Raw genomic sequence first — 25,817 nt, forward strand, 5'->3', positions numbered from 1 at the left:
CGATGCGGGAACTTGTTGTGTGCGAGGGAAATACGGCATAATTCACGTCGCCAGAGTATCTGGAATCCCCGAGGAAGTTCAGGTAGCTGCTAACAACTTGATGAGCCCAGAACCAACAAAGGTAGATGTAGTCGTATATGCGTTCTTTTCAAATTACATACATGTGTTATATGGAACTAGGTGCTATTATAGGCTCCACAGACGACATCGTCGAGGGTATACTATTTCAGACGTGTAACTGGGTTTAGAGTCCACACATACAAGGAGACAAATAAATAAAAAGATGCTGAAAACAAACCTACGGGAGATACTATGAAAAGTTCTGCCCTGTTGGTTTTTCTATTGTACTGCCCTTTATTGGACGGGTTGGGCGTCCGCAAGGGGGTGGTCGTACGGAGAGCACATGCGGTGGCGGCGGCTTTTCGCTGTAGCATATGGTGATTGCCATCTTTCTGGCTTGTGTACGGGTCTGCGGTATTTGCAGTTCAGGCGGTATTCTTTATAACTCTCCACTCTCAGATCACAGATGGGGCTCTTTTGTAAAAAGGACGTCAAGGACATTAAGCGAGCGAGATAAAATGTGACCTACCCTTGGGGATATGACACATGTTGTCGACTCGGGGTGCGTGGTCTTCGACGACCAGTCGCCTCGCCGACTCGCAGCTGGACTACAATGTTGCATGTCATCTACGCAGCACAGAGCTTGACAAGCGGAGCCAGACGAGAGGTCTACCACCTCTTCCCAGTTGCGGCATATCGACCAAACTTGTGAGGCCAAGGGGACTTAGATGTCTCTCACCCAACTCATCTGCGGTAGGAATATCCACCAACTTGAAGCTCGAGACATCAGCTGGATGTCTATCGCCTCACGCGTAACACAGAACATCCATTGACTTCCTAAAGCAAGCCACGGAGCTCCTGAAGACAGCCATCTACAAAGGTTTTCATGAATTGTAGGATGATGCGATACGACGCCTGCGTAGTAACCTGAGCCTGACGAAATGATCATAAGCATAGGAAAGAGGGACTTACGTTCGAGTAGAAGGTCTGCCGCATGGAGTGATGTAACAAAGCAGATTAACCCCAACATTATGTATGATTCGATCCGTAGAAAGGCAGCTGCAGTCAATCCAAAATGACTGAGAAGTGCCTTGTATACATCCGGAACCTCGACGGATGATACCTCACTAATGATGAGGAGATGTACGATGATCAGGCAAATCATCAACACGAGCTTTCCGATTGGCGCAACTTGAAGCATCCTGCTTCATGCACTGCGGGGCCACGGTGTACTGCAATGCGTGCTTTCGTGAGTGCATGATTTATAGAATCAAGTTTGGTGCTTACTTAGAACACAACCGAGATGCAGCGCAGTATAGAAATGCAACAATGACTTCTCGCATCTTTAATCTGCGACTGGCCCGGATCTGGCAGACTGGCTGTAGACGCCAGCTTGAGATTACGGTGACCGTAAATTGTGGAGCTGTGCAGCCATTGTTCTTGAACCGTATTAGTAGGGTCGTACCCGGATGCAATGATGCTGAAATTTGGTTGGGCGGTCACTTGGCAAGAGCTTGCGGCAGAAGCTCGCCCACCGTGACTGGGCCCATCAGTGTTTGGACCCGTCGAAAAACTATCGTTGAACGATCCCTGTTTGGTATAGTCTCGGACTTCTAGTCATCTCCACCAATGAGAGCGCTCGCTTAAATAAGCTAGGGAAAGCTTCAAATTGTCAACGTAAAGAGAGGCCTCTCACAGATGAAGTACTGCCACTATCTACTTCTATCTGCCACCTCAACGTGCAAAAACAGGTCCAAGCCCAGATCTGATCGGACAACCCAGTTCAATCCTGCATCAAAATTCCGAAACTATGGAACTCAAAGTATACAGCATTTGGCCCGGGTGCCTCCGGGTTTAATGCTGAGTGCTGAGCAGCTAGTCGTCACACAACATGTCCTCTAGTCTTCCAACGTTCCACCAGTCAGGTAGACCTAGCCCAGTCAATGAATCCGGCGTTCGCAATGTTATATCATCTTCTGATGGGTGTTTCAGCCTCAGCCCCATGTCCGCCGATGGAGTTCAAGCACAGAGATACACAGGCAACAGAGATACTATGTAGGTCGGCGCTGAAGATGGTAGACCATATCTGACTGCTGACACAGCCCGAGAAACACTAGGGATTACAACATCCCGCCAATGATCACGGATCCTATCAAGTAACACATTTCATATCGCCACTGTAGTATCTTATGTATATGTTTTAGGAGACCAGTTCCTCCTGCATGGGAAGTGCATGTTCATCCTGAAGGCTGCCTCTACTACTGTTATGAGAGCGTGGTGGATTTTGACGAGTATTCACGGAAAATTCGCGTTATGACTCAGGCAGATCTCGCTCGTAACGGGGTTGCTGAGACAATCGAGAACCTGGCAAAGCTTGCCTATGACCGTGCTTGTCACTATTCTTCTTTTCCGGTGAACGTGGACCTCGTTGTGGAACTTATGGATGAGGGGGAAACCATTACAGGAGGGTATTACTTCGTGCACCGCGATAATAGATGTCTATTCTGGCTGCAGAACTTCGATGCCACTGTCATCTTGCGGGAATGTAGTGGGGTCACTGAACTTTCTCATAAGCGTCGGTTGTTGGGTGTGCTCATTTTTTGCCGTGTCTGATGAACATATGCAGGAATCGAGTTGGAGGCCCAGTACTGGTACGCACTACAGCAGCTTGTGAGTAAACTCAATTGCATGCACCAAAATTTATTGTATTGATCAACTCAGTCGAGGCATGGTGCCTGCTCACACGAGTAGGAAGCACATCGATCTGTTTCCTCACGCAAGTGCTCTCGACTCTCAGGTCCTTCGAGAATTGCAGCAGATAATCCGTTTTGCGATAAGTGGTAAGAATTTTACCACGCGGATCTTATACGAAAGCTCCATTCCACACTTCAGATTGCATGACCTCTGAGGTGTCGGCGGTTTGTGCTTTGAGCATGGATGTCCTCAAGAATACTCTGGACCTAATCAAAGATGTGGACGGTAGGTCACACCAACTCCCGAGATGATGAAACTCATCGCATATCAAGTGGAGGACAATTGCATTCAATCGGCATATGATAAATGTTTCATTGGTAAATATTCATGTCCTGTGTTGGTAAATCGACACTGATGACTGTGTAACCCTCAGCCAGGATGATGAATCATTTTAGTACGTGGCCTGATTCTTGTTGAGTATGTTTACCACATCATGCACCAGAACACTGTCAATACCTCAATTACTATGGGCAGAAGGGTGCGCGGCTCTCTCGTGACCAGACTGTACACGGCGACACCTACGAGCAGCGTTCCATTATGATAACATGTCTTGCACCCTTGCTCTTCAATGCCCCCTACGAGCACGTCTACTCTCTTCACAAACTCTACGTTGACTCTATTGTCAATTACATCGACTGGCGCACCTTCGTTCAGAAGCTGAATGCTGAGATGCAGGATTTCAATTTGCTCGTAAGCTCCTCCCCTTTAGCGACCGTGAGTTAGGTTGACATGTCAGTGATCAGGCGACGGTGCTCTTGAGTGTGAATGTTGGGTTTTTGGGGATTAAGGACGTCGATAGTGGTGCCGGATCTTCCTTGTCACAGGTCGCGAGCTATGTGTCTGTGATATCAAGCTTTGGGAGCATGCTACTCGGTGTGAAGCTCGCGAGACAAAGCTACGCTCAAGGTCCAGATATGGTTGATAACGCGGTGCGTCTTTTGAACGAGTAACTTAGTTGCCGTCTTCAACAATGAATTCAATTTAGCAAGCGCACCTGGAGAGTTTAGTGCACCCCAAGCATGGCCTCGAAACGCTTGCAATCATATACAGCCTTCCGTACGCGCTACTTATGTGGGGGTACGTCCGATCACACTTTCCCTTGTCAAATTCAAAGTTACTCACTACTGCTGATAGTATGATATTTTTCGTGCTCGCTTTTTTCACTGAATGTTTCAGTCATTCGGGTGCGGTTCCCTCTGTCCCTGTGGGTGTCGCAGCGCTTACTGTGTTGGTGCTTGTTGCGTGGTCTTGTTACACGTTGGGAGATTCAAATTTCAGCACGGAGTGTGGGCACTTATCTGGCAGCGTGCTTACGGCAGCGAAGTGGATCAAGGATCTGCACAGAAGGATTATGGCGGTGGTGCGCTCGTTTTTCGCTCATGCACGAGAGCTTGATTGTCTGCACTTTGCGCCCGCATAGCCTTCCGTGTTATGGTGGGTTAACATTCAATGGACACTCTAAAGTCATCACTATCTCACACATATTTATACCAAACTGAGGTGATGGGCTTTCTGGACATAAGTAATACTCTCTATACGAAATTTTGAAGGCCTCTGCTTTGTGTCAATAGTTCTTGTTTCGCTTACATCGCTATCTTGCAAATTTCGTTGATATTGAGGTCTCGACTTGAAGGCCAACGATTCAGATTTAGCTGTATCATACACCGTCTACTCTAAATCTCAATGACCTCTAGCTCATCCAACTTATTCTGGATAAACAATGACTACGTCGCACTTCCTTGGGAAATAGGAAGAACCTACTGTGTCGATGTTTTCCTTGAACAAGTAAATCTTGTCTTTATCGAGCCATATCTCGATGACCTCGCCATAACTGAACCCTCTATTCGAAACGAACTCGACATAGGGCAAGGATGTTGTTAGAGTCTGTCTTGACTGGCTGGTTTCTACCGTAGACGGCTCATTTACCAATCTTCCTAGGCCTTGCTGGTAGTGCTTAACAGCTAATGGGCTGAAGTCCATCAAATGCAACCTGTACTCCGCGGCAATATCGAATGCATCTAATGCCGCGCCGGCTGCAGGGAATGCGTACAGGGCTCTGTTCCCACTGACACCAAGTCTGCATGGAAATTCGTGCGGGAAAACACGAGTATTTGAAGGACCCCAATCTTCCCATGGTATTGGCACTGTAATTCCTTGGAAGTCAGGCTCGAAGAAAATCCTGGTGGAAACGACGAAGTCGAGACTTGAAGGGATGACAAGGGCTAATAGTCGATTTTTAGGATCTGACGTCCACATCGCTTGTATCTGCGGGTATGAGCTACGTGCGATATCGTTCGTCGGAGTGAAGCACCGTATGTCCATCGTTGATACAGGCAACATGAACGACGCCAGTAATTGCGGTTCCCGGGACATATCCTCAATTGAATAGAGCTTTAAACTGTCGCTGACAATCAAAAATCTGTCGTTTCCGAGAAAACAAAAGTCCATTGGATAGTAAGAATCTTGATTTGTTATTGGGCTACTGAGGACACTCTAGATCGAGTGTCAACTGTTAAGTCTATCAAGTGATTCTGACTAAGGCTCACATTGGACGTCGTCGAGTGTTGCCAGTCCCAAATCTGCAACCACCATATAGACTTAAATAAAGGCTCGTCTGTTTCATCAAACAATGGTAGGGTGCGCCGGAAAGCGATATGCCTCCCAAAAACCGCGAGTTTCAAACTCTGTGTTAGAAAGTTATCAGGCAGGCACAACTCGGACAGAAACAGTGTCCGTCCCGCAGCTTGCGGGTGGGTACCATCTCCATCCAGGGTCACAAGGTCGATATAGAACTTCTCATCAGACGGGAAACTATCATCTCTAATGGCATAGACGATGGCGAGTAGGTTTTGCGCTGGGTCCATATAGATATCGATGTTGTTTTGGTTAGGAACTGAGCAAAGCGATCCCGGAGAGAAATCACGCTCGATAGTTTGCTGTGAGGGCTTCGGTAGTATTGGAAAGATCTTGACCGACTCTATAAATGGGTTCCAGAAGCAGGCATGCCCATCGGCGATGAACGTTTTTGTTGTTTCATAGAATTGTTTTTGTATAGAGATTGTTTTAAAAGAGCGCTCGATGTCAAACTTGAACCATGCGTAGGCTTTGTCCCTCAGGAGTTGTAGACGCTTAGAAACACAAATGTAGTTGTTGGATACAGGGAGCAGTTGTTGGCCACCGAGTTCAGTGATGTACTGAAGCTCGGAAGATGACATGTATGTCTGACGAAGGGCCTTACATAGCTGCCAAATGATCGTCAGTATCAAAGTTTATCTAAGACGATCAACACCGATCAGTAATTTGATAGCGGCTCACGGATGTACAACGAAGAATATCTCGCCAAGGAAGGAAGCTCAGAATATAAGACCGGAGTTCTTCGGGAAGAGACAGTAACCCTGTTTTGCGTCTCATTTCCTTCTCAGCTCTGAGCTTGGTCCGTCGTCTAATAGGTTGGGACTCGAAGAACTAACCGAAGCTTAAGTCGGTTGCCAAACACGATAACGAGTAGTAGCCTGAGTCTTGAGAGTAGTAGAGTTCCAAAAAAAGATGTGATTCAGAGCTTACTGAATAAGTGACACATTGTCGAGACCACTCTGCTTAAATACTTTCAGGAAACGAACAGACAAAGATTAAGACTGTAGCGGCGCCATGATTCAGTCAAAGCATGGACAAAGGTACTTAGCTCGATTTTGAGGTTGTATGTAGTGAGGTTGTACATAGCAAAACTTACCCGAACAATGATGTTAGTGTGACTGATCAAAGAGGTGTGATTACAAGGAATTTAGGCTGAAAGGTGTAGTCAGCCAATCATTTTGGTTCATCTGAGTCATTCATCGTAATTAGTATTCGACTGTGAATATTCAGCGACATGGCCAATCCGCTTGACGTGCCGCCCTACCTCCTCCAACCACTCATCCCTAGCATCACTGCGGGGACTGTCACTTGCGCGCAGGCCTTTGGTGCGTGAACGACCATAGCCATAGACGACCATTTTCTTGCGTTCAACCTCCTTGGTCTCCCTAATCATTAATCTAGATTCAAGAACCAGTGCTAACGCCAAGTGCAGGGACCGAAATATACGTAGGCTGCTCGAATGGCGAGCTCCTGCGCTACTCTATCCATCCAGACGCAGATCCCACTAAGGTCGGTGTCAATGTGTGCAACATCCTTTCATTATCCTTCAGATGTTATGATTTTTCTATTTTCAACTCTCAGTTGTTCTTTTGTCTTATCTCGCTACTCTCCTTACTCAAATCTGCGACACCACGCTAACCTAGCCCAGCTAGCCACTTACACTCTCCTCTCGCAACAAAGCCTCCCTTCGGGCAAGCAGATCGACGAGCTCATCCTCGTACCCTGCATTGCCAGGGCGTTAATATTATGTGGTGCGTAGCATAATCTTCATGTTTGAGTGCTTGGTTTATGGTGTACGGCTTATTGCGTCGTAAAACTTTAAGATGCTGTCTGCACTACGTCATACTTTTTCTTGACATCTGCGTAAATCCCCGAGCACATATTGATATACCTTTGCAGATCGCCAAGTTCACATATATACCCTCCCTTCGCTTGATCTCGTTCCGAACATCAAACCCATCCGCCATGTTGAAGCTCTCGCAGTCGACCATAATCATCTTCAGCGCCCCGCCGCCACCTCCCTTACCACCAGAGCCACTTCCATGTCAACAAATTTTCCTACCGACCGAGGGAAAAATGATGCTATCGAGATGTGCGTGATAAAGCGCAACAATATCGCAATGTTTAGCTTGGGCGAGGAGAAGTTAACATATACGAAGGTTGGTTTCATTGTTCTTTTACACTTTCATTCTTTTTCTGTTCAGTTGACGTCCGTTCGCCCGTAGGATATTCCCTTCCGAACTGAAGCTCCCCGTGCTCGGCGTTCAGGGCATCATCTGTGCATTGCAACCGCAGATCTTTACAGTATAATCGATCTTGCGAGCGCGCAGATGTTTGAGCTACTCCCGGTGACCCAGGTCCAAGGCACAGAGGGGTAAGACATTATCTGTCTCCTTATTGACTCTGACTGACCCTGACCTTGTCCTCGCGGCTGAAAGTACGATTAAACCACATATCCTCGTGATATCTCCGTCTGAGTTCCTTATACTGAGCTGGACGGGCGGGAGCACACTTGGTGTGTTCATTACCGGTGAGGGTGATCCTACGCGTGGAACACTTCAGTGGCCAGCGCATCCGGTGTCCATTTGTAAGTGTCATCTCTTATACGAACTTCATTTCGTCTTGCTGCTTCAGCTCCTCTGGCTCGCCAACACTTGTCGACTTTCTGAGCGATGTATAAATCACTTCCATCAGTTCTTGAATGTTTTTCTCGTTCACATTCGTGACTTGTCTCGTCGTTGTGCTTCCCTCGCGAAGTTCTAAGACTAATAACTACGAATGAATTTACCTAGGCCTCGACTATCCCTACCTAACGACACTTCTTCCAAACGGCACAATCGAAGTGCACAGTGTTGAAACGCAGGCGCTTATCCAAACCATCTCTGCGCCCGATTTTAACGAAGGAAGGAGACCGGGCTTGGTCTCGTGCCTCGCTGGTTATGCAGCGCCCACCTCCGAGCGTGTGGACAAGATGAGGAAGGTGAAAGTTGGGCTGGTGCGTGGTGGAAATGCGGAGCTGAAGTCGGGCGATGAGGAGGTCCTTCAAGGTCATGAAGAGAAACTGGAGGAAGTTGAGAAAGAGAAAGATACAGAAGTCCCAAGTTTGTCTATATGACCGACCTGATGGGTGTACGTTTTGCGTGCTTTTGACTATCATATCGTTTTTCACCATTCGTGTAAGTAGCACAATTTGTGGTATCCCGGACGCTTCCTCATGCCGCTTCAATTCTTCCAATTGTACCTGTATGATATGGTGTAACGCTACATGGCCTAGAAGACACAACAGACGTCGGCGTCCTCGAGACATTGATGATGCTCGCAACGATCCATGTAATGTCCGTTAGAGTCGCGGTTGCATTCAATAGCCTCGTACCTCCTGCAGGCCCCATAGCGGCATCCGCGCTCTAGCAGAAAAGTAACGGTGACTAAAAAAATGCCATGCGACTCGTTACCTGACACTCGAAATAAAAGTGATCGTCCGCCCCTCAATTGTGTAGTCCGTGAATACGTCCCTTGCGAAGGAGTCGGGGTGCTACCAAATATTCACTGGTACATCTTGGACCCGCAAAACCCAACCAACAAATACTTGCAACGCACTGCGCTGCGCACCCCACATGCGAGGATGTGTTAGTCATGGCTGGGTATGAAGTACCCACCTTCAGTACACCAGGGACTCCAAGGCACTCGCCATGCAAAATCTTCTACAGTTCGCAATTTGGAGTCAGGTCATACGACTGCTCGCTGCCGAACATTTCAAGCGCTGTCAGATAGAAAGAGAGCTTCTTACCTGTCTCGTCACTTCACATTCCAAATATCCGCGGTCAAAGACCTTTTTAAACCACGAGATTATGAGAGATAAACTTCCATTACGCCATGCCCTGTGGCTAATACTTAGTAGCGAGTGCATGTCTAAAGTTTCAGCGTGTCCACTGGATGTCCACGAAATGTATTGAGTGACTTCAATTCACGTGAGCACATCGCGTCCTTTGTGTATGTCTGTTTGTACACGACGCGACGCCGACATGATAAGTACATCACACTTCCTTCGCCAGCCCAACAGCTAACAACCCGCAACCGAAGACTATTTTCACATCTGCTATTCCTCCGCCATCCTTGCAAGTCAATTGCTATTCTCATATCCTAATTACAGCAATGCCTCATTTCTCTGGCGTGCACGTTGCCCCGGAAGTTCCAGAGGACGTGATACACGATTCATACACAGAGCTCTCTCTATCTGAAGAGCCAGACACTTTGATCTCTCCGCCACGCTCTCCTAGTAGACTCGACTTCTTTCATGAAGAAGAAGACATTCTCAATTACTCTGAATCAGACGTAGACGCAGAACCACCGATTTCAAGGGTCAAGTGGACACGCGGCTTCTTTCGTAGCGGCCAGGCACGTGCGAAGTTCATGGAGGACGACGACGACGATGCGCCTTTCGTTGCTCTGCCAATCCTTTACGCGAATGAACACAGCACAAATTCCCAGACAAGCTTAGAAAACGAGCCCCCATCCGCCCCACCACCACTTCGGGCAGTCACCATAGAGCCTTTTGCACCAGAGCCTGTGCGCCATGCTACGCTTTCACAAGAGCCAAAGGTGCAGATTCCTACGCCTGTGTCACGTATCCACACGCAGCGGCTGAACTATCCTCACCACGGATTTTCACGGAGTGCCTTTTTGCATCGAAAGTCTTTCTGGACAGCACGCCATGACGAATGGCTGGAATGGCAGGCCAAAGAAGTGAAACGGCGGGCAGACCACGGTATATGCGCACAAGACCCTCGAGGCGCGTATACCGGCATCATGCTTTCAGGCGCTCAGGAAGTCTCAGGGCCGCTATCGCAATTCCGCGCACCTCCATCCGGCTTGGAGCGTGACTTTGAGGGGTATGCATCGAGAGACTTTGCCCAGGACTTGAACTCGTCGATCTACCCTCGTGTGGGCGACATCTCCGCGCTCCGTGATCCATACTCTGCCAATGTCGACCGGTGCTTCTTCAAGTTTCCGCTGTGGACTATCCACAAGACGCTCTACGTGTTTGACATGCATCAAAGGGCTGTCCCTATTTCCGAACATATGCAAGGTTCTGCATCTTCAGAGAGCCTGCAGTCTTCGACTGGTTCAACGACATGCGGTGATGAGGATATGACCCTTGTTGCTGATGACGAAACACTTTTCGAGAAGAAAACGCTGGAAACTGGGGCTCATCATGGATCTCCACTACCTGGAACTCCAAAAGGTTCCCCGCCTTGTGCATGGGAGACTAACCGCGCTTGGGAGATGAGCTGGTATGCTCGCTGGGAGCTACTCATTGGTCTTGTACAGCGTGACCAAGCCCTCCGCCAGGCTGCACCGCTTTCACCGTTGATAACTCCCTCCGGATCCGTAGATGATGAGGTTCCACCGCCAGAAGAACTCCTGAAACCACTCACCCCAGAAGCTCCCACACCAATTTTCCACTTCGCTGGCGAAGACGGAGAGGGGGACAGCGGAGACGAAGAAGACGACTATGGCACCCTGGTCACAAACCCGATCTACAACAAATCGTTCGAGGAAGGATATCATCGTGCGGTACACTTTTTCACCAAAGATCGGGAGTTGAAGAGAGAGCGTCGGTTGCGAACAGTGTCTGGGTAGAAAGGAGGATTAGTCGTCAGCGTCGAAGTCCACGCGTATGTAAATATTTCACTTATATACAGCTCCCTAGTTTTGTCGTTTGTGAGCTATGCTATGTCCCGATATCGTGATAAGTTCCATAACGTGAATGGAAAATTTATGGAAAAGGCGTCTCTGATCGCGTTGAAGCTTCAATAACTAACTTTTTTTTTTGGTTTTACATGATATGCTGGTTCCAAGGTACACTCATGGCGTAGTCATCTCTTATCAGCTCCCGATTTTAACCACCCGAACTTGCTGAACTTCGGAAGTGTGGGACAGATTTTATCATATCGCATCTAACACAAAAACGAGAACACGCGAATAGCAAAGATATATCAAAATGCGGGTATACGCGACATTCTTATCCGCCCCTCGTTACGATTTCCAGTCCACCTTCTTCTGAGTACTTTGACCACCCCGACCTACGAAGCCCCAACCAATCTGGTTAGCTACCTTGATCGCGACGCCAAGGTCTGACGCGAATCTGCCAACGCGTCGTCAGATCAATTAACTTATCTCACGATGAATATACACTCACGCCCAAACAGTTGCTGGGTTCTTTTGGAACTGTCGTCCAACAAGGACAACATCAGCTTGACCTTTGTCAAGCACTTCTTGGGCGATCTTGCCATCGGTGATTGCGCCGACAGACCCAACGACAAGCTTGTCCCCAACAGCTTGCTTGACAGCTTGTGCGAACGGTGCTTGGTATGCCGGACCAGATTTCGTGATGGCTTTCGGGTGACTACCACCGCTGGAGACATCGAGGAAGTCAACGCCATGCTCAGCAAGAATACCAGCGAGTTTGACGGTATCTTCGACACGCCAGGACGGTTCATTTGGAAGGGCTTCTTCGAGCCATTCGGTCGCAGAAACCCTACAAGGCATCAGATCGAGCAAGAACACATCATGGACTGAAACCTACCTCAGGAAGAGTGGCATGTCTTCAGGGATGACTTCACGGATAGCATCTACGACCTCGAGAGTTAGACGGATGCGGTTCTCGAAGCTCCCGCCGTATTCATCCGTGCGCTTGTTGCTGACAGGACTCAAGAAAGAGAAAAGCAGATAACCATGTGCGTTGTGAATCTCAATGATGTCAATGCCAGCTTTCAATGCTCTCTTCGTAGATTCCACAAATGCGACGACGACGGCCTGAATCTGCGCCTTCGATAGCTCCTTAGGCACCGGGAAGGTGTCATTGTATGGAACCGTGGAAGGCGACCATACATTTTCTGGCCATCCACCCACGTTCTCAGTTGCTGCAAGACCACCACCACGTAACCATGGTGCAACGGTGGATGCTTTTCGGCCCGCATGGGCAAGCTGAATGGCAACCTTCTGGTTTTATGAATGGGCAAACTCGACTATCTTGCGGAGGGGCTCGATTTGGCTGTCTTTCCAGAGGCCTGAATCTTCAGGGGTGATGCGACCCTCTGGGAGGATTGCTGTGGCTTCGATTATTGAGAGACCAGGGCCCCGTGTGAAGATGCCACCCACTGGATACCATGAGTAATACTTCCCTGATGCTTGATAATCATAGACTTACGGTGCGCCATATGCCAAGACGTGAGATGACCGTCATCTGCAGAATATTGACACAGTGGAGATAGCTGCATGAAACTGACGTGACGCCACCATCACACTGACGATCAAGATAACAACTCACGAAGATACGATTGTGGAATGTTGTCCCTCTAATCTTGATGGGCTGGAATAGTTTTGGTAAAGGAGTTCCATCGGGCTGGGGGTCGAATGCTGTGCCTGCCGCAGGAACCTGCGCAGGGGTAAAGTATGGGATGGCGGGTGCGGGCTTATTCGCTGGAGGTTGCATGTCGAGGGCTAATCAGGTTGTGCGGAACGCCACCATATCTTCGAAGCTATATATACCCATATTCTTATCTCGGGCTGATGTCGCAATCCCACTGGATTATTCAGCGTATTAGTGAGATGAAACAGTAGGAGGGATGCTGACGATAGCAAGAATCTTCCAGCAACATGCATATAATGATTGCGGTGGCTACAAATACAGCAAACAACTACCTTGCCAGGTAAACTTGGGAGAGGTCAAACTAACATTGGAAACTGCATACCAAGACACATCAATGACGACAGTCGCATCCCTTCATCTGCGTCCATTTCAACCAGCTCGGTAGCAAGTGGAGATCATGGATACCGGGGAGGACGACACTCCACAAAGGAGTTCAAGAAGCAAAAAAAATTGTAAGAACCAGCCCAAGAGTAGTCTGAATCGAGTTTCACGATCCATGAAGGATGCGCGAGCCACGAGGTGAACTCAAGGACAAACTGGCCCATCGCATAATATCCCTCGTACGCAAGGATAGGTACAACATAGCAGTGTGTAATCGTCTCCAGCCGTAAGCGGCTCACGAAGCTCAGCGGATACGCTGGAAGCGGGCGAGCGAAGGATGCTCGCCGAAAGAGGTAGGGATACCTGCACTGGCAGCAGTCTGCATGTGCAACAGGACTCAGGAGCAGATCCTAGAGTGGACGAAAGAACATCATCTAGTGAATTAGATGGGAGGAGTAAGCCGCGGCAAGGGCCCATGTAGTGAGCGTCCCGAGACCTCTCAATAATGGACCCTGAGCGCCTTCTTGACAGGCGCATGCGCGATAGGACTACTAAACGATAGATACAAGCTTGCCCGATCCCCGCAACACTTTCAAAGCTTTCATTTTTGCCCTTCTCTGCTGTAACAGGATGTTGGGGAAATAAAAATGAAGCTGCTTTTCTGGTACGTCGCGCGGCTGATTACAGCCGGGCTCCGCTAGGGCCAATCAAGGGGGATTTGAATGCTCAGACCTTAGCCCGCTCAGAAATGTGGATGCGTGAAACAACCTGTACGAGATGAGCATCCGTGGCCTTCGAGCTGGTTGAGGAAAGGAGAGTTTCGGAGTCCGTTTGGGTTATAACGAACTACATTAAAACTCAGCGCTTCACAGAGACTATGTGTGCCATAAGTACACAAGCCTGACTCGAGCAAGCTCAGTAAGATGCCTCCACTCGGTGCACATGGAAGCAAACCAACGGCGGATCATGGTATATGCCCATAAGGGATACTAACTCAAGATTGGAGCAGCGTCGTCGGATCTTGGGATGGTCCGAAAGATTTTTCCCTAGAACTGTGGCATGTTTCTGCCAGTGCAGAAAAGAACATAAGGCTGACACGGACGTGCTACAACCAAAGACCGTGATGGTCAGCCCGTTCGTTCTGGCGTCTACACTAAGCATAGTGAGCTAGACCGCAATTCTAGCATTAGGTAGTATAAGAAATGTCTCTCAGTCACTGTCGGAAGACTGTAACATGCTGACTGCAGGTGGTGGGCGCGTCGGCACATATTCACAGCGACAGCGGGCGGCACGATGCTTTGCAAATTGCAATATAGAGTTTAAACTCCGCTCGGATCAGCCGCACTTGCCGACGGGCCCTGCAGAGGCCCCCAGAGGCTGGTCCAGAGTCTCACCCCAGAAACTGGCCCCACAAATCCGGAACGGTGGCATCAGATATCAATATTCAACTGCGCGACTCCGACTGAACATGGTTCAGATTAGGGTTCGGGGAATTTGGGGTGGGCTAATTTGCCTGGCTAATTTGCCTTGCTAATTTACCGTGAATGACAGGGTAAAATTCAGACCCTCAAAAACCAGGTGTCAATTTGGGTCAATTTGGGTCCAGTGGTTCAGTTCGGCTGGTTCGGCTGGACCAATGTAAAAAGCTTAATTTCTGAACACCCTGGCTCGTCATAGTCAAAATATATAAGTTGATTTGGTTGCCGACTCGGAAGATCACTGAGAATCCAAAGAATTGTGAAGTTCGAGTCGCAGAAATATTGTAAATATTGTCCTCCCCATCGCAAAGCTAAATGCAACAACATCTCAAGGATCAACTAGCTGAACTACGACTCTGTCTTGCAGCATTGCCAGCAGACATACCTATTCCAAAGGAGTCAAAGTATAAATTCTCGAACTTCAGCCCAGATGCTGAATGGGCTGCAGACATTGGCAAGGCTGCTGCTGTTACGGGAAAGCCCGGCTTTCCCAACAGTGCACTTGATAGGGTCAATCCCGTGTCCGCTTCATGGAGCACCAGGATGATGGAAGACTGAATGGAGGCTGTCCATCCAGAATGACTGACTGAAGTTTCAATAGTAGAAGCTAGAGTCGTATATCACAAGTGAAGATCAAGTTAGAGAATACATGGTCTAACTACTGTGGTATATATAGGTATCGTCCTATGAGTTCAGGGTAGGCTTGGGTAGCCAGAAAGCGTCCCAACTAGGTAAGCGTCTATGTGAGTCATAAGGACTCAGAGATAAGGGTACCGGTTCAACGGTAAGGGTCCAGGGTATGGTACCGGCACAGCGGTAGGTGTCCAAGTCAGATAACCCTATCTGTCATGATAAGCGATAGGATAAACAATAGTTAGTACCAGTGTATTGGTAGGGGTGATAAGGGAGAAGGGCGCAGCTTCTATTGATCCCAGTCTAGGTTCAGTCTAGAGCTGTCATGCTCCAACAGCTGTCATGCTGTGCTTTGCAGTTTAGTCATGTGCCGGTGATGTCATCTGTCACGTGTTGTGACGCGGTTGTGACAGCGATGTTTTGGCGGAGACGATAGGGGTCTGAGAGTCCCTGTAACAGCTGCTGTCAATCGAGAGCTAGAAGTCAGGTTGGGCAGTCGAGTTGATGGCCTGAAACTTGTTGAACGAGGCCCAGAGATGGAGGCCATAGTCCATGTTTTTGAAACATGGACTAAGAAATTTCCAGGTGATGTTATCCTGGAGAAATGGGTTGATGACACTCTCGAAGCTGCGCAGGGCCTCATTCTTGCCACTGGAAAAGCTGTGAGTCAAATCTTATTTTTCCCTCCAATAAAACAGACTTACTGATGGTACACTATGAAGTTGCCAGTCCTTGTCTCAGACTTGAGTTCTACAAAACAAAAGCCAATCAAAGTCAATCATACTCAGATACCCGGGAAATGAAAGCCCAAGGTTCAGAAGCTTGATACCCATATATTGTCAACCTTCGATGACGACCGGTACATCAGTGCTGGCGAAGACGATGACAGTCGAAAAGGTGGTGCCAAGATGCACCCACTGCTTCGCAAGATTTTGAAGCCTTGCCATTTAGCAAGTGGTCCCACTGGGGAAAAACTTGTTCGGTGCATTGCCAGCCATGGCTGTAACATCACCTGGTCATGGCCAAGAGCTCGGCAATGAATCATGAAGCATGCTGCCAATGAGTGTCCAAGTATGGCGAGGGAGTGGCGCAAAGAAGCCAGCGATTACATGGCTTCCAAAGCTGTACAAGGGAAGGGAAAAGGTGTGGTCCTAGAAGCAGGGTCAAAGTCGGACTCGGATTCGAATGACGTCATGGAGGTGGAAGACCGGCCAATGAAGAAACCAAGGATGGAGCTGCAGGTTGCATCATTCAACAAGAAGTATGTTACCGAAGGTCATAAAGCACTAAAGGTGAAAGGTGACCATGCACTCATGCTATTTTTGACGTGTACGGGAATCCCACCACATGTCATTGATTCGGATGAGTTCAAGGCTTTTTGTAGCATCCTGAATGCCAACTACAAGCCTGCCTCTGCAACGACTCTTGCTGATACACTAATTTCAAACGAATCTGCAAGAATCACAAAAACAATGTTCGACTATCTGAAAACACAACGTGATCTCACCATTACGTTTGATGGTGGAAAGATCCGGAAGCCCAAATTGTTCTACACTGTTCACGTCACCACTGCTGACAGGCAAACCCTTCTGCTTGAGCTCGATGACGCCTCAATGCTCAGTCACACAGCCCAATATATTGGAGAGTTGTTGGAGGGTGTAAGTCCAATTCGCTCGCACAAATGTAAAGCTCACCTTGATGTTGCAATAGGTCATTGCCGAAATCAGGCCCTACAACTTCTCCGGCTCATCATCGGATGACACTGGAAACACAAAAAACAGCCGCAGAGATTTGTCGGCAAAGCAGCCTTATATATTAAACCTCCAGGATGCATGTCATTTACTGTCACTGTGCTCCAAGCAAATATGCCAGCTGCCCGAATTCAAAGAGGTGAGTAATACTCATACTCATCAAGATTCAGGCCAATGACCATACCTGCAGGTCTCTGACCATCTTAGAAAGATTTTGGCTTTCATGGACAAGTCGGGCTATGCAATGGAGCACTTCAACTATCAACGTGGTGTTCTTAAAATTGGCCAGGGTCTAGAAAAAATCAGCAAAACTCGATTCGCAAACATTCATTGGTCTGCGGCCTCACTGCAATGCTGTTTGCCTGCAATGCAAGCCATAGTTAGCAATCTGAGTCTGGGGATCAATGTGAAGGTAAGATATGTACCATTTTGATACAAACCAAGAACTCACAAACATCTGTGCAGGGACGAAATCATTTATTTGAGGTGAACACCACAGATTCACTGATGTTTCAAGTTGCCCTAGCCAAGCTCATAGCAATTACGGGACCATACGCAAAGGCGATTCAGTGTCTGGAATCTGCACATACAACATGCGCAGACGTCTATCTGTACTGGCTTGCCATTGTTGCACAAATGGAACAACTCCTTCGAGGCAATACAATTCGACTGCTGGAAGAGACCAAATTGGCCATTTGTGCAATTACAAATGCACGGTGTGGGTACAACAAGTGCAGCGGAGAGAAATCGATCTACTACACAGTTGGGTCTTTGCTGCCTACTGCCTCACTTGAGAGCAAGCACGTTCGACCCTTAAGGGGATTGCTACTGGGGAATACTAGTCTCTGTCTAAAACAACCCTATAGGATGAAAGATCCGCAAAAGCGGATGAAACGGATAGGATGCGAAACGTATGGATTCGTCGGATGGAGCGGATGGCACTTGCGGATCAGACAGGATGCGAATCAAAGTCAAAGGAAGTTCATTAAAGGTTGGATGGATAGTGGGTATAAGTCAAAGCGACCTTCTGGTAAGGTGCAGGAAAAGTGGGAGGAAGTTACATGAAGTAAGTATTTTTCGAAACCCTCCATGCTTATAGGGTACAGTATTTTCAAGGAACATAGATACATAGGTAGCGAGTCTAGACCGTGCCATAAGCTATCCGAAAAATACTGGAGTGTGAGAGGATATGTCTGTGTTCAGTCAGTAACAAGAAAATGCGTGTGAGTACGTACCAATGAGGTAGAATGGACATGGACAGGACAGATGCGGCGGATGCGCGAGCTATAGGGGGAGATCCGAAGGTATCCGCATGTCGTCCGAAAAGCGGATGGGTATCGGATGGAATGGATAGGTGTCGGATGGATGCCTGATGCATCGGAAAAGTGGTGGATACAAGCCTAGCATAGGGATACTCCCTACAATGGTTCGATCAGATGATCAATGATGCACCAAACGATCCATATATCACAGCATTTTTCTTGCACCCAGGTAGGTGGACAACTTGTTGCAGTGTCATCGCAAAACTGATGCTCTGAAGAATACCAAACTGCACAGATCTACAAGAATATCAATCCTCTTGACCTGCCTCCCATCCATTTGATGAAATCAAATGGGACATACAGTGTTGTATCCCCCGAAGATTCAATCATCAAGAGAGTGGGCACGAGCCTTCAGCTCATGCTCAAGCACGAGTACGGTGATGTTTATAATGGGGTAAGGTCAGACCAAGCCGCTGCAAAACTTATGAAAGAGAGAAATCCCCGCTTGGCTGGATTGACTCCACAAGAGGCTCTGCAGGCGTTGAAGGTTGAGCTCAAGGAGTATCGCAAAGGAGCGGATCCTTTCAACTGCAAGATTCGCAAGCACGAGAATGTCCGAGACTGGTGGTTAGCTGTTCAAAAGGACGAAAATGCACGAGTTCTTGGGGTGACAATGATATTCGCTCGATACATTTGTTATTTGACTCACTCTTATGTCCAGGCCCTTGCAATCAAGTTATACTCCGTCGTCCCAGTGTCGATGGCCGATGAGAGGACAGTTTCAACAATCATGTGGCTTAACAGTCCCACTCGGAGCAGACAAGACATCTCAACATTAAAAGAACATATACAGATTCGTCAGTGGCACTGCTGGCAAGCTGACGTGAGTGAAGTTCAGTTGGCTGGACTCCCAACATACTCATACTTTGAAACAGCCAGTAGCACCGACAGTCACTCCTTCCGTCAAATGGCGAGATATGTATGCAACCATCCATGGTAAACCTGAGACACCACCTGTTGTCCCACCGCCTGCTCGACTGCCTACCATGAAAACGGACATCATTTTGAGCTTGACCAATGAACATCAAGGTAGATGTTCAGACTTGGATGCCGAAGCTGGGGATTGGCTTGATAATGGTGATATTGCGGACCATGTGGGTTTAGCTGGTGTGAAAAGCACTGAGTTTGACGTGGGTAAAGATATTGACTTATCATCCACTTACCTCCTCGATATCCTGTCAGACCACGCCGTACAGCCCACAGTTGCTTGGGGAGGCCTGTCGACACCAAAGGTGATGGCTGATCAAGCCACAACTTCGTCCTTGACACCGATGGATGACGAGTGGGAGAAATGGTGATAGGCGGCTTTGTTGTAGATTACGGTCAATTAGACCAAATTTACCTGCAAATTAGCGCAAATCAGTGTCAAAGAGCTATGGGTCAATTTGAGTGAATTTGCTGTCATTTACACCTGTCAATTAGGCCCTCACGGAGGGTCGTGCTAATTAGCCAGTCAACCAGAGCAGGATCCCTAATTCCCCGAACCCTAGTTCAGATAGACCCACCTTCAAGCATGTTGACGGTCATCCGCAAGTTCCTATGCAAGTCTAGTAAACACTTGCTCATTCCTCATAACTCACCAGCCTACAAGTCCTTCAGGCTGATCATTGAAGCAGAAGTTCGTAAATATTAACTCTTCAGCAAATATTCAACATTCAACAGTGATCATTGTGCTGCGATGTGATTAGTCAACAATTCGCCAGAAAAAATCCCCAAGATGAGACGAGACGAGGAGTAAGTTACTGTCTACTACTGTTGTCACTGATACTAACGAGGGTATGCAGTCTCCCATCTTACTGTCCTAGGTGTGTGAGGCTCAGTGATAGGTTGATACTTGATGAATGAAATGGAAGGCTTTGCAGTTCCTCAGAGACAGACACTCTGGTGCCTCCCAAGCCTTCCCATCGCCATCAGTCTCTCATCTATACAGCACTCATTTCCCTGCTGATTGTGCTCACCATATTTGCATCAGTGGAATCTCTCAACCCTTGCAACAACCCCTTAGATCCGGATGTTCGAGACCACATTCGCAAGGAATGGGACATAGAACTTCACTACCACCATGAAATGGAGGAGAAGTGGAAGCGTGAAGAAGAAGAACGCTTTAGATTGAATATGTTTTGGACCAACTTGAAGTCCCAGACGTGCACGGCATATGGCACTCGAGAGTATACTGCCCGATTGGTGAACGTTCCATCTCACTACAATCGCCGCGTGGACGCTTGCATGGCCACACCGATAGAGATCCACGGGGTTAATTACACAACCAAGTGGTGTGAGGATCATGTAAATATTCCTGCGTTTCTTAGCACGAGTAGCTGATATCCTGCACTCAGGGTCCAAACAATGTAATAGGTCATTGGGAAGTCGACCTGCAGCAACCAGATTGCACATCGTACTGGTATTGGTACAAAGATCTTGTTCGTTTATCCATCAACTTCTCATCTGCATATTTTCAACTTATTCATTGTCGCAGGGCTGCGTTTCTCCTGGATCCGGTCAGCAAGTGAGTTTCTCAGACACAATACAGTGAGCGAGGTTGACGATATGCAGCTTGTCCAACACCGCCTTCAGAACCTCCCATCAGGAAGTGATTGGAGGGAGTTCTGTGCTACCACTCCTGCAAGCTTCCATGGTATTCATTTCCTGGGGGCACAATTCTGCTTTAAAAGGGTTCGCTGCTAGCTCAGTTTGATCAGTTGTTGCACAATTTGTTGATTACTTCCAGGTCTTTCAAGGCGTATACGGCCAGTGGGTCCTTGATGACGTGAGGTGCAACTAGCCTAGTAACCATGATGGTTTGATGTTGGGCGATGGTGATATTTTCTTGGGAATTTTGGATTCGTCGTGCCACTCAATGTACTTATACTTGGATGTCTTCATCCTTTGAACGACCGCCTTTGACTTGGGATTTGGGAAAGCTTGACAAATGTCTTTTAGGGGAGAAGATTTCAACTTTGAGTCACTAGAACTGATTTTCTTGCTCTTTTGGGAACATACACTTTGAGAGAGCTGACACTAATAAGGTAGATGCAAAAACAACGAACCCCACGTGATCAGTGTAATGAGATCATGACTACGCCTGTCTCCCTGTATGCCTTAGGCACTCTTGTGGGGAGCTGCCATGAGCTGCACAAGGTCTCGCTCTACGTGGACGTGGGGCTCGGTGCGCTCGTGGCAACGCTTCCGAACAATAGCAACTATGATCGAGCGGGTCCGCAACCCAACTTGCACCTGACCAAACTTGACGTCGGGGAGTTGCACATCACGTGTGTGGGTCCCTTGGACCCACTGACTGTGCTAGACTTGATGATGTCGATCCCACAGTTCCTGCACGCGATAGCGCCGCACCTTGCGATGATGGTGTCGGACACTGTCGGTGATGGCAAAAGGTAGTTTAAATGGAGGTTTGGGCAGTGAACTTGCAATGTTAGGGTGATGTGTGCATGCGGGATATTGCGGGGTGGGTTTAGGAACATGTATATTCATGTCTGTTGCAGAATGTGTTCCGTCTTCTTTGTCAGAAATAGTCTGTGATTTTTTGGCAGGGTTTGTAGCGGCTGTCAACACTTCAGTATGGAAGCCCGGACACTCGTGCTCAATTACTAAGCCAGCATTACTACATATGGTAATCGGACCTCTAACACCGTGCTAACATATTTGCTTGTGTTGACCAGTGCAAACTTATTTGCGTACTTGGAGTCTGAGACGTGGCATTGAGCTAGTGATGAATGCGACATCAAGATCAACATATTGCTCTGATACATTGCAATGCAGCCAAAAAAACCATACGCAAAACCAAAAACAGTGTCATCTAAGCTATTTCTGCCCCAAACTTTCTGAGTCTGAACCCTGGCCATTTGCAGAAGTCATTGCAAACATGGCGCCTCTCGAACTCACCGACGGCCTTCTCAATGTTGCCCTCCCCAAAGATATCACTGCCATTGCTAACTGATGAGTGTGTCATTATTTGTGGGTCAGTTAACAGCTCCGTACTGCCTGTTTAATCCTGATATTAGCATTGAGGATACTCAGGTCATCGAACATGACATACCTTGATAGTCAGAGATGAAGACCAGCCTGTCTGTCTTCACATACCGTACATGTTGTGTGAAGGCCAGAAACAATGCAAAGTCGTACCCATACTGTTCAGGGTTGAGCAATGGGTTGGGGTCGCCATTATGAATAAACTTGATAAAGTCCTCATCCCCACTATCAATGACCTCCTCAAGGAGGAAAGCTGCACGGATTGACCTGGTCTTCAATGTGGACTTGCTGTTACCTTGATAGCAAGATATTGCAAGCCCAGCTTCAATGAAGCGCACACGTGGAATATTGAATGGCAGAGGCTCAGATGTGCCTGCCACAGCATGGTCAATGAAGTCATAGACAAGACCTAATAGAGCTTTCGCCCAGTATAGGACATTTGCTTCTTGAAATAGCTTGGGCAACTCGTCCGCAAGTGCAAAGCGTCCAATTTTAAAATCTGTACTGGAGGCAGGCATTCCTGGAAGATCCACCCTGTAGAATGGATGTTTCACAATGACATTGTGACTTGCCCTGGACCCAAGACCTGACCTAGGAGGCACCATCAGTGTTAGCCATCCTGTGTGTGCCATTTTGAATCCGCCTATTCCAATGCGACCTTCAGGGGATGTATCCATAGTCACGTAGCCAATTGAGGAATCAGCGTTGTCCACCGAAAATGAGTGGTATCGGGTACACTTCAAGAGGTCATTGAGAGGTCGGGTAGGGATCAAGTAAAAATGAATGTTTTCATTCTGGAACTTGGAGACTGACATACAAATGAGTATGTTGAGCACGTCAACAAACTAAAACATACCCTGCTTTACATTCAAGTTGGCACCTCCACCTATCCTCAGAGCCTCCTTGAGGTCATTGCGATCAGGAGAGCAGAGAAGTGCAGGAGGGACCTTTGATTTGCGAGGGGGGGAAATGGTACTAGAGGAAGAACTGGTTGCATGCTCATGTGTTCGCTTGATGGCGATACCAGTAGTGGTAATTGGTAAAAAGAGCTTGGGGTCGGTCTCGCATGATCAGACTGAGTCATGTGAAGGGGCTGCAGTGGATGAAGGGGCTGTAGCAGATGAAGGATCTGCTGAGTTGAATGGTGCGTCTGCTGAGTATGAGTATGTCAGGTCTGCTGAGTAGGAGTATGAAGTGTCCTTGGTGGTATGAGCACGACTGTCCTTGGTGGTAGCACAACTGCCCTTGGCATTGGCATTAGCGCGACCGGTTGAACGCTCGATCACCTGTACAATTGAGTATAAATTAGCGTATGCGACATGTGTATAATGGATAACTGTACCATCTCATTATCTTCTTGCCAATTTTCAAATTCCCTCCATTGTCCCTCTGGAACGACTACCATGAGGGTGTTATGATCAACGTCACCGATTGGCAAAGGTATCACACAACCACTAGGACTCGTCAAGATAAGAGCAAAGGATGAGATTGAGAGTGAACGTCTCTGTCTACACAAGGTAGGAACGAAGAGGTTAAGTCTAAGGAGTTCTACTGACTACGACCTAAACTATATACTACTCTCTAGGCGGAGATATCTGAGTATGAAAGGTAGTGATATATCTATATAAGATCATAACATTGTGCCTAGGGTTTAGAGCGTCTTATCAACCAATCAACTACAAGGAAGGGTCCATAGGGGTTAGGGGTATCGGTGATTAAGCAGGGTCTCAGGGTACTGCTTCTATTCAGGGTGGATGGAGATTAAGAAGGGTGAGAGAGTTCTGTGACAAGAAGTCTCGAGCGGTGATTAAGGATCTTGATGAGAGATAGGATCTGGAGATGTATCGGGTACGATCGGATCTAGGGGTTCTCCAGGGTCTTCGGTAATGAGCATGCTTCTCTATGAGTGGCGCTTCTGTGATAGGGGTTCAGGGATTTAGCTGTGACTGTGCAACAGGTTCTTATGTAAGGGGTTCGGTGAATGACAGAGGTAACTCTTAACATGTCATGTGTGGGAAGTGAAGGTCTGCAATGTGAAGAGTGATGTCTTTTAGAGAGACAGCTCGTAAGGGTCTCTCGGTTGTGGTTCGATCATAGAGGCGTGTAGATGCTTATGATGTAGCCTATGCCTAATCGTAGGACTTCTAAGGATGTGATGACTTCGGATGTCTAGGGTTATGGATATAGATGGATGACATTGATGTAGTATAGATGTGAATTGAAGATAGTGATCGTTAATCGGTTATCCATCTTATCTTATCAGGGATCTTATCTAATCTAATCTTATCGGATAGGTGACTTAGAGTTTGATAATCGAAATTTAGATGCAGTATGTCGCATTCATGACAGAGGGTAAATTGCTTCGTCTTGAATGTTGGTGCCTTGGAGCCTTTGCGAGCTGGCTGAAGACACTGCAAGTAGAAGTACGGGATCAATGGCTGGTATGTTGAGAGATCCACCCATCCTGAGTCTCGCATGATGAATTCATTGTCACACCATGAGAAGAGGCCACCAAATGCTTGTAGCTTAGGCCCAACTGTTTCCAGAGCCAGGTTGATCAGACCTGGGGCATCAATGTGGGCGTCAATGTCTTTCTTGCCCTCACAAATATTCTAGATAAAAATATGGTCAGTTGTGCATGTAAGAGAACATATGAAAGACCATACTCCAATTGGTACTCCTCTTAATTTCTTACACCCCCCCCCCCCCCCCCCGCTTTGTGGACGGCCAAAATCTCAAGGGCAATGGTTTCAGCTATAGAGCTGGGAGTAGCATACGCAGATTTGACCCATCTCAGACGTTCTGCGGCATATGATCCATGGTGCGATGAATATCCAATCAGACCAGTGAGTCTCGATGGTATTGGAGATGCGGCTGACCCCTGCCAAGATGTAGGAATGGCCACATCAGGGCCGGTGATTGCACGGTGACGAGGGACAGGCGGAGGACCCATGGCAGCATTTGTCCAGTCAGGCACCGCAATGACAGGAGGTGGATTGATGCTCACTGGTAAAGATCAGCTTGAGTCATATCTCAGGGCGCAGGTGCAACTCACATTTCCTTTGGGCAGCATTAACTGACTGCCGAATTGTCTGAGGATCAGGTCGGTGATAACTTGCTGCATCAGATGAAGGATATTGTGACGCTAATACAAAATATCATTATATCACATATCACATTAAGTAAAATGTACACTAACGACTCACCAGTGGGTCTCTTTGATGTTACAGACTTCTTCTCATACCGTGTATAGCAGGCTGCACATACATTGCACCCTGGTTTGCTGGGTTTGATTGTAGCCACATAAAAGCAGGGTTGTCCTTTGTTGATCTGGGCACGACAAGATGGGCACTTGCAGATCTGATCTTCAGCAGCAAATGCGTCTTCCGTAAACTGACAGACAATGTTATTAGGGTTGGCCATAAGAATGAGGTGGACAGTCAAT

General features: G+C 47.7%; 10 protein-coding genes across 10 annotated transcripts; 5 read left to right on the plus strand and 5 right to left on the minus strand.

The window, feature by feature from the left end:
* Positions 1–44: 44 nt before the first annotated feature.
* On the minus strand, positions 45–1,604 carry EDB91DRAFT_1113494 (uncharacterized protein). The gene is made up of 5 exons (XM_041317852.1): positions 1,348–1,604; positions 1,033–1,292; positions 805–987; positions 590–783; positions 45–534 (listed from the first exon to the last, which is right to left on the minus strand). Exons 2-5 carry the CDS (start codon positions 1,259–1,261, stop codon positions 355–357), a joined length of 786 nt encoding a protein of 261 aa, XP_041180661.1. The 5' UTR covers positions 1,262–1,292; positions 1,348–1,604; the 3' UTR covers positions 45–354.
* A 78-nt stretch (positions 1,605–1,682) lies between these two features.
* Positions 1,683–3,992, plus strand: EDB91DRAFT_1113503 (uncharacterized protein). The gene is made up of 12 exons (XM_041317853.1): positions 1,683–1,999; positions 2,053–2,115; positions 2,163–2,216; positions 2,265–2,635; positions 2,687–2,711; positions 2,812–2,900; positions 2,953–3,039; positions 3,087–3,131; positions 3,188–3,208; positions 3,257–3,504; positions 3,558–3,891; positions 3,949–3,992. Exons 2-11 carry the CDS (start codon positions 2,063–2,065, stop codon positions 3,762–3,764), a joined length of 1,200 nt encoding a protein of 399 aa, XP_041180662.1. The 5' UTR covers positions 1,683–1,999; positions 2,053–2,062; the 3' UTR covers positions 3,765–3,891; positions 3,949–3,992.
* A 495-nt stretch (positions 3,993–4,487) lies between these two features.
* On the minus strand, positions 4,488–6,567 carry EDB91DRAFT_1314974 (uncharacterized protein; the record flags this gene model as incomplete). The annotated part of the gene is made up of 4 exons (XM_041325155.1): positions 6,130–6,567; positions 5,361–6,056; positions 4,576–5,307; positions 4,488–4,523 (listed from the first exon to the last, which is right to left on the minus strand). Exons 1-4 carry the CDS (start codon positions 6,223–6,225, stop codon positions 4,488–4,490), a joined length of 1,560 nt encoding a protein of 519 aa, XP_041180663.1. The 5' UTR covers positions 6,226–6,567.
* Positions 6,568–6,682: 115 nt separating this feature from the next.
* On the plus strand, positions 6,683–8,563 carry EDB91DRAFT_1235693 (CNH domain-containing protein; the record flags this gene model as incomplete). Its single annotated transcript, XM_041321349.1, has 8 exons — positions 6,683–6,773; positions 6,881–6,957; positions 7,097–7,199; positions 7,348–7,607; positions 7,674–7,822; positions 7,887–8,035; positions 8,241–8,443; positions 8,471–8,563. 8 exons carry the CDS (start codon positions 6,683–6,685, stop codon positions 8,561–8,563), a joined length of 1,125 nt encoding a protein of 374 aa, XP_041180664.1.
* Positions 8,564–10,208: 1,645 nt separating this feature from the next.
* Positions 10,209–11,155, plus strand: EDB91DRAFT_1113546 (uncharacterized protein). Its single transcript, XM_041317854.1, has one exon. It carries the CDS (start codon positions 10,255–10,257, stop codon positions 11,086–11,088), a length of 834 nt encoding a protein of 277 aa, XP_041180665.1. The 5' UTR covers positions 10,209–10,254; the 3' UTR covers positions 11,089–11,155.
* Positions 11,156–11,299: 144 nt separating this feature from the next.
* Positions 11,300–12,959, minus strand: EDB91DRAFT_1113550 (uncharacterized protein). Its single transcript, XM_041317855.1, has 6 exons — positions 12,779–12,959; positions 12,659–12,722; positions 12,478–12,608; positions 12,035–12,450; positions 11,648–11,986; positions 11,300–11,593 (listed from the first exon to the last, which is right to left on the minus strand). The coding sequence occupies exons 1-6, from the start codon at positions 12,941–12,943 to the stop codon at positions 11,485–11,487; spliced, it is 1,224 nt and encodes a 407-aa protein (XP_041180666.1). The 5' UTR covers positions 12,944–12,959; the 3' UTR covers positions 11,300–11,484.
* A 3,426-nt stretch (positions 12,960–16,385) lies between these two features.
* On the plus strand, positions 16,386–19,683 carry EDB91DRAFT_1245052 (ribonuclease H-like domain-containing protein; the record flags this gene model as incomplete). The annotated part of the gene is made up of 8 exons (XM_041322490.1): positions 16,386–16,970; positions 17,023–17,202; positions 17,254–17,475; positions 17,529–17,867; positions 18,500–18,554; positions 18,604–18,992; positions 19,047–19,208; positions 19,261–19,683. The coding sequence occupies 8 exons, from the start codon at positions 16,386–16,388 to the stop codon at positions 19,681–19,683; spliced, it is 2,355 nt and encodes a 784-aa protein (XP_041180667.1).
* A 298-nt stretch (positions 19,684–19,981) lies between these two features.
* On the plus strand, positions 19,982–21,167 carry EDB91DRAFT_1314984 (uncharacterized protein; the record flags this gene model as incomplete). The annotated part of the gene is made up of 7 exons (XM_041325156.1): positions 19,982–20,119; positions 20,170–20,190; positions 20,248–20,671; positions 20,722–20,805; positions 20,862–20,891; positions 20,939–21,058; positions 21,114–21,167. The coding sequence occupies exons 1-7, from the start codon at positions 20,103–20,105 to the stop codon at positions 21,165–21,167; spliced, it is 750 nt and encodes a 249-aa protein (XP_041180668.1). The 5' UTR covers positions 19,982–20,102.
* A 1,249-nt stretch (positions 21,168–22,416) lies between these two features.
* EDB91DRAFT_1047973 (uncharacterized protein) lies at positions 22,417–23,049 on the minus strand (the record flags this gene model as incomplete). Its single annotated transcript, XM_041313357.1, has 1 exon — positions 22,417–23,049. One exon carries the CDS (start codon positions 23,047–23,049, stop codon positions 22,417–22,419), a length of 633 nt encoding a protein of 210 aa, XP_041180669.1.
* A 1,663-nt stretch (positions 23,050–24,712) lies between these two features.
* Positions 24,713–25,795, minus strand: EDB91DRAFT_1245055 (uncharacterized protein; the record flags this gene model as incomplete). The annotated part of the gene is made up of 5 exons (XM_041322491.1): positions 24,713–24,836; positions 24,869–24,984; positions 25,068–25,378; positions 25,428–25,517; positions 25,579–25,795. 5 exons carry the CDS (start codon positions 25,793–25,795, stop codon positions 24,713–24,715), a joined length of 858 nt encoding a protein of 285 aa, XP_041180670.1.
* Between the last annotated feature and the right edge of the window lie 22 nt (positions 25,796–25,817).

The sequence above is a fragment of the Suillus paluster genome, assembly GCF_016628075.1.
Source record: "Suillus paluster strain FC165 chromosome Unknown EDB91scaffold_9, whole genome shotgun sequence".
Classification (NCBI taxonomy): Eukaryota; Fungi; Basidiomycota; class Agaricomycetes; order Boletales; family Suillaceae; genus Suillus; species Suillus paluster.